The sequence below is a fragment of the Coenobita brevimanus genome, chromosome 26 (assembly GCF_032717465.1).
Source record: "Coenobita brevimanus isolate Jiangsu-jjx chromosome 26, ASM3271746v2, whole genome shotgun sequence".
NCBI lineage: Eukaryota > Metazoa > Arthropoda > Malacostraca > Decapoda > Coenobitidae > Coenobita > Coenobita brevimanus.
The window spans coordinates 1,267,501-1,275,000 of NC_136979.1; the positions used below are offsets into that span (position 1 = coordinate 1,267,501).

Consider the following 7,500-nt stretch of genomic DNA (forward strand, 5'->3'; position numbering starts at 1 on the left):
CCAGGTTTTCAGCTGGAAATTTTCCCAGTAGCATGCAGGAACCAAAAGCATCGTAGCATTGTAAATATATTATCCATTTTAATTATAAATAACCTCTCCATAAAATTATTGTACTTTCGAAGAACTATTCGGATACAGTTTGGTTACTTTACTATATGATAAGAAGTTAGCTCTCTTAATTGTAGTTAGATATTAAGTATGGATATTGGGCCCGTATTTTCGTTGGTTACGGAGGCTTCATGACACCTCTCCTTTACGATTTTTGTCTCATACGCTAATATATTCTTGTATGTAGTCTATGTCGATAATGATAAGAAAGATAAAGAATTACAACCAGTAAAATTTCAGAGTGTAAAAAACAAACTACAGTCTTAAGGGAGAAGTGCTATACTCTTTTAACCCTTACCAGGCCCAGGTTATCGTCCTTTTGCAACTTACATCACCTAGCTCATTGGAAGGAAAAACAGTATTACGGCTCTTCTCCGTGACTGGCATCTTATTCTAGAGTTAATCTATTTTATGACAGCATTCAAGATGGAGAGGTGACAATATCAGGCGAAGTTAAAACAGAGTATAGATAGCCTTTCAGCCCAACGAGAATACGAGCACCCTTAGTGATAGAGGGAGTTAACGTGAAGAATCTTATTGGAACAAGGTTGTGTGGAGGCGAGGTCGGGTCAGGTGGCAGGCGAGGTCAGGTCAGGTTATGCCAGGCGCCGCACACCCATGTTGAAGCTCAGATCAACCTGCACCTCCATGAAGCCCGTGGCCATAAGTGCTGAGTTCATCCGCAGGGTATACAGCCTCACCCACACCCTCACACGCTCCCTCACCCACACCCTCACCCACTCCCACACCCACACCACATTCCCACACTCACACCCTACTCCTCTCCTTTGCCCTTACCCACACCCTTTCACTCACACCCTCGCTCTCACCCTTACTCTGTCTACTCTGTCCTACACCTACACACTCCTTCATTTACATCCTAGCCCTCTCCCTTCCCCTCACCTACACACACACACCAGCACCTACCTCTCTCACACCCTCACCCTCAATCTTACTCTCACTCACACCCACACCTTCCTCACCCATACCCTCACTCACTCCCACCCCCACACTCCCTCAATAGCATCCTAGCTCTCTCCCTCACCCTCACCCACACGTACACCTCCCACACTCACATTCTCATCCTCTCTCTTACCCTCACCCACACCAACACTTCTCTCACTTACTTCCTCACCCTTTCTCTGACCCTCACGCATAGTATTCTCCCTTACATCCTCATCCACATTCTCACCTCACTCAATTGCAGTCGCGCCCTCACTCACACTTTCCTGTACGCTTTCCTCACCCATACCCAAGCTTCCTTCACCCACACCCACACCTCTGTCACCCACACCCACACCTTCCTCATCCACATCCACACCTCCCTCACCCTCAGCCACACTTATAACCTCACACCTCGTGCATCCACACCTGTATATGTGGCCGTAAGTGATAAGTTCATCCGAAGGGCACAGTCCCAACCACATGATTTTCATTCACCCACACCTCCCTTCACCCATACCTCCCACACCCACACCTTCCTCTACCGCACGCTCACCCACACACCCTCATCCACACCTTTCTCTCTCACATACTCTCACCCACACCTTCCTCTCACCAACGTACCCACACCCACATCTCCTTCACCCATACACAACCACACCAATTATTACATACTGCCAACACCTCGTCTCCCCCCCCCCTCCACAGCACTGCCCACCCCCCCATGCTTGGGTTTGCTGAGGATAGGAGAGCACACAAAAATAACACACTCCATGGATGCTAGATAACGCACGTAACGTAACACGGCACGGAAACAAAGCACCAAAGCCCGTATTCTGACTGGTATAGAAGGCTTCGTAGCAACTCTTCCATTGCGATTTGTTTTGCATATTCGACCTTAAGCTTCTCGTATGCTGTTTATATCGCCTTGACATCGAAATAATTTGCATCAATAACATACGAGAGGATATTAAGGCATAATGTGCAGAATAAATCATTAAAGGAAAGGTGTTGCAAAATCTCCAGAATTACTTACAGTAGAGTATGACCCTAAGTATTGTCATTTCTGGCTGTTCCTTGTTAATGAAATTTTATTGTCAGGTACGATACGCCAGATTTTCTAGTTTGGAGATAAACCAGTGACTTTTAGCTATGGTAGTGTTTGGGACTTGGATCTGGTGGCTGGTTTGATTCTTTGTGGTCATACATTATACCAAATGGTGTTTCAGTGTTCTCTCCTTGATGAGCTGGTGTGGCTGGTGTTAAGAAGCAACATCCTGGTGTCTGCGTGCGCACTCACAGCGGCTCCAAAGTCATCCCTCGTTTTTCGCGGGTGGTGGGGAACAGACACATCCATAAACAGCGAAACTGCAGGAATTATGAAAACCTATTTCAAAGTGCCCCCACAGCCATAATTTAACCACATGATTGCTTAATATCCTTTTCTAATGCCACAAACCACCAGACTTTAGAATATACTTGTTCAAAGTGTACTGTATTTTCGAATTACTTACATTACATAATTTTGGTAACCGATTCTAAGACGCACCTTAAACTGTTGTATTTTGTGATGGTTTTCTCTGTCGCTAATAACTGAAGCAGGCAAAGTAAAACCACGAAAAACGAGGGTTGATGATAAACTCATTAATATCCAGGACGAGATTTAAAAACAAGTTTATGATTAACCCCATGTTGTAGCTCAGATTTTTTCGCCTGGAAGAACAAGAGATAATGGACATTTCTGCGTTCAGTTATCCTTGTCCTTCCTGCTAACCTGGTGGACTGCAAGGTGAAGTTGCCCTTGTGCAGTCCACCACCCTTTTTACATTTTTTTATGCATATCCGTACTGACAGTTGCAAACGTCTATCTGTCCCTCCTTTAGTCCATTCGCTATTGTCTCCTTTCATTGTCATCTTAATTCTTAATATTACAGACGATTGGTTACTCTCTTACTCAGCGGATGAAAACCCAATATCCAACATAATGCTCTTAACTACAGAATAATGTGTTGCGGTATGTCTGTCTGTTGGATATGCCTTTAGTCTCTGGAATGAGTAACCTTGAGGTTACCATCGTTTCTGTATAACTGATGATTGTCATATAGCTGCGGGCAAAGCTGTGTTGTATAAACAGTTTCGATCTACTTGTTCCTGATTAGCAAGTTTTAGCTGAAGGCTTAGTTGCTTAACTACATTTATTTATAAATTAAACCCTCCCGTGACACTCATAAGGATACAAACTAAACTTTTCTAGCCAACTCGAGACAAGAGCTAGTTATATTTGCACAGTATATTGTCTCTGCCGTACTTTGGAATTCTGTGGCTGGATTCACTAAGCATTTAAGGCGCCGGATCTCCTAACGGTGCCTAAAGATACGGTGCTGAGGCAGAATCAGTCATTCACTAAGCATGGGCGCCGCCATCTTGCACCAAGATCTGGCGCCTGAAGTTAAGCGCTTGGGGAACATACCTTAATCTACTGGTCCGTATTCTGAGTGATTCTAGAGATGTAAGACCTCTTCCTTAACGATTTAAGCTACGCATTACACCTCAGTAAAATTTCCTTTTAAGCTATTGTTGCAGACTACGTTGATATTAAAGCCGTATAGATAACGTACAGAAAATATATACTAAAGGAGGGAGGGTGAGAAGGAAGGAAGGGAGCAAAAGAGTGAGGGAGTGTGAGGTGGGGAGTGAGGGAGTAGTGTTGTAATATGTAGAATAAATCGCTTAAAACAAAAACAAAAAAAGAGGTTCTGCATCCTGTGCCACATAATATACATCCTTCTAGCTCAGGTATGAACACAGTGGCGTTGAAGCATTAAGAAGTAAAATAAGTGGTGGGTTTTTATTTTCTTGTTGGAGGGAATAATTTGCGGGCTTCTAACCTTTCGTTCCTTCCTCCTTGTTTAAAAAGTCAGGTGTTGTATCCTATCGGTCATCAAGGTGATAACCATGGTGGCAGAGGAGGCTTCGTGGGACCAGTTCTTTAGCGATTTACTTTGCATATTACGCCTTAACATTCTCTTGTATGATATTCACTTAGCTTTAATATCGATATAGTGTACGTACATACCATACAAGAGGAGAATGAGCTATAATGACCCGAATCAGCCGCTACGGAAAAGGTGTTACAGAACTTCCAAGGTCACTTACAGTACGAGTCATTGCTTTACGGGTTGAAAATTTTTGCAAAGAAAATACCCAACTGACCTAGCATGTTGCTCATTCCCCTTCCTTAGTAGTTTGAGCGGATTTACGATAAAGAAAAGGATATTCGTCCCGTAGTGCTTCGTACCCAGCAGTTTGGTCCGCAGTGACTGTAAATTACATGTTCTTACCGGCCATGATGGTGTTGGAGAGGGACGCCTTCACGTGGTAGCACCAATAAAACCGAACTGATCCGCTGCCCGGGTATGTAAAAGTCCGATGATTGCATGGGTGTTTAGTAATGTCAAGAAGCAGCTAAAATGTCTGGACTTATCACATCCACAGAATGAGCTCTCCCCGCAGCACACAAGATATGAGGACACAACATAAGAGAAGATTCGGCATTAATTTTCCTTTTACTTCAGGCAAAAGCAAATAACCCTTTTTTTTTTTTCTCGTAATTAATATTATTGATGCAGGAAAGCAAGGGATGTGGGATGATTTTGTACTGTCCATTCCTTGACTTTCCTGCAAAAATAAATCGAGGTTGCGACAGAAAAGACGTTCGGATGGTGATAATGATGACGATGATGATGATGATGATGATGATGATGATGATGATGATGATATAATGAGGAGGAGGAGGAGGAGCAGGAGCAGGAAGAAGAGGAGGAGAATTACGACAGAGAGCTGATCATAAGTTTCTTTGTGTATATCAGCTTGGGTTATCGAAGAATACAGCAATGACAAAACAAATAATAATTTCTGAGTGCTTATAGTAAAGGAAACATGAACATTTTACTGTTAAAATATCTTACTTAACCCATTGAGCTGTGAGTGTCTTTTTCATTCTATTCTTACCAACCTTTGACTGTTTTATTCAACTTAGGATAGACTTTTCGAACTGGGGGGGTTGAATACAGACCTAATACACCCCTTCAGTACGAGCGCCCTTTCCCAAGCTGAATAAACTCAAGTGGTAGCAGTAAGAGTAAATTTTAAAAGGGCATCACCTAGATTCAGAGGATTATTGACTTTGCGGTTTGATTTTGCTCATTTACGTCGGAATTTTTGTGTAGGTGTGCTGGCATGTGTGGCTTTTGACTTGCATGCTGTGTCAAGCTTTTTGTGTAGCCATGCATACCACATCTGCGCACCGCACGAATAGCCAGCAACGCAAGCTACTGTGTGTGTGTGTGAGTGTGTGTGTGTGCTGGACATAATTTTCTTGCTGTATTTTGTGTAAGTAGTATCATATATCCTCAGCCATGAAATCTGATACCGTCTTTGTTATGGAAAGGGCCCTTCATGTGTAATGAAAGTATATATAGAGAAAATAATTACCAGTTGTATATGCATTTAAATAAGCTAATATATATATAGAATATCTTAGTGTGAAGTGTTCAGTATTGGTTAATTATGTAAAGTAACTACTATGCTTAATAAAATAACCCTCAGTAATCAGTATATTGTCCACTAATATATCTTTTGTTTCTCCTCGTCATCCACGTCCTCGTCCATCCCCTACCTTAACCTTGGTCTGACATCTTCTCGTCTACATCATTCGCATTTTTACTCCTTCCTTACACATCTCATCACTCTGCTTCATCCTCATTTGCCTGATTACATCCTAATGAAATCGTTCCCTATTATTTCTCTTTCGAAAATTTAATGTACTCCTATTTTCTGCCATGTGTGTCTGACGCATCCATTTCCTTACCCCCTCCAACCTCATCCGCGTTGTCATTTAATTATCACTCTACCGTCCATCACTTTACCACACCACCTTCACTACTGTTCACCTTCATTCTGCTCACCTTCACTCTGTTACCTCACCTTCACTCTGCTACCTCACTTTCACTCTGCTACTGCACTCACCTTCTATTATTTACCTTTACTCCTCTTCTCACTCACACTCAACCATCTCTGCCACACTTGATTAACTGCACAATGCTAATCTTTCAATTATGCACTTTTTTCTTATCCATCCCTCACCAACTTTAACAACGACGTACTCTTGACACATCCGCACCTGTTAATTAATTTTCCCACGCACTCACCTTTCATAAAACGCCACCATATTCATCTCTAAATAAATCTATCGACGAAACTCGTAATTCTAACTCATCCGCACCTCCTTCTTCACCTTTTCCGTCACATATACGTCCCTCACACCCACCTACCTTCCCACTCCATCTGTCCCCTCTTCTTTCCCTACCACCCTTCCCTGTCCACTTTCCGACCTCTTTTCCCCCCTCTCCACACACCTACACCTACTTCACCCTCTCTTATTGTCATGTACTTACCTTTCATATCCACCTTCCTGCCGACTCCATCTGCTCCCCTTTCTCCTCCCTGTCACCTTCCGTCCCTTTTCAACCCCCTTCCCCCCCTTCTCACTCAATTACACCTACTTATTCACCTTCTCGTGCTGTTATTTTTTTTTCCCCTCACACACACTCATCTTCCTTCCCACTTCATCTGCACTCATACCATCCCTTACTACCGTCCTCCGTCCCCTATCCAACTCTTCCTCCTTACCACCCTCCTCCACTGCCCCCTTTCCTCCCCCTCTGCCCCCTCCCTCTCTCACCTGGCCCATCAGAAGCGTCGTGAGGAACAGGAACGGCGTGCGAGGCGCGGGGACACCGACCCTCGCTATGAGTACATCTTCCAGGTGCTGGCCGCCTGCACGGGCATCGCCAGGCACCAAGTTATGGACCACGTCTTTGAGGAGAACCTGGTTAGTACCGAGTGTGTGTGTATGTGTTGTGTGTGTGTGTGTGTGTGTGTGTGTTTTCGTAACTAAGTGTTGTTAGCTAATTATATTTTTAGAGGACTGAGTTATGATAATGCCACGTATTCAGTTACAGTTTTATAACACATTCCATTACAATTGAATGGTTATGAGGTACACAGTTTCATCTTGCTGCTGATTACAAGAGCCATTGCTTTCACTGAAAAACTGCGCATCCATACTTTCTTATCGCCTCTTATTTCATGTAATATTTCCCTGTGTCCTCTTCGTTTGCACAATGTTCAAGAGGATGGACTGGGGAAATTTCAGCAGGGTCTGATCTTTATGTGAGAGATACGGGTTTTTTCTTAAATATATTACCTCGAAGCCAAGCCCTAAATTTTTGCCGGACATTTACTGAACAAATATTTATGGAATACCTATTTAAGGAACCTCTGTGGCTGCTAGTTGTGATAAACCTTCATTCCGCATTGGAGAAAAAGCAGCTTAATATAAAGGAGCATACATGTTTGATCTTCGTCACATATTTTTTTCATACATTA

The 7,500-nt window shown here is 43.1% G+C and overlaps 1 protein-coding gene across 1 annotated transcript in view; it reads left to right on the plus strand.

The window, feature by feature from the left end:
- The first annotated feature begins 726 nt into the window (after positions 1-726).
- The window catches only part of LOC145394124 (dynein axonemal heavy chain 5-like), a 143,884-nt gene continuing 137,110 nt past the window's right edge, over positions 727-7,500 (plus strand). The window contains exons 1-3 of the mRNA XM_080268104.1: positions 727-795; positions 4,757-4,816; positions 6,797-6,943. Coding sequence (XP_080124230.1) covers positions 727-795; positions 4,757-4,816; positions 6,797-6,943 — 276 coding nt within the window. The remainder of the gene's footprint in view (positions 796-4,756; positions 4,817-6,796; positions 6,944-7,500) is intronic.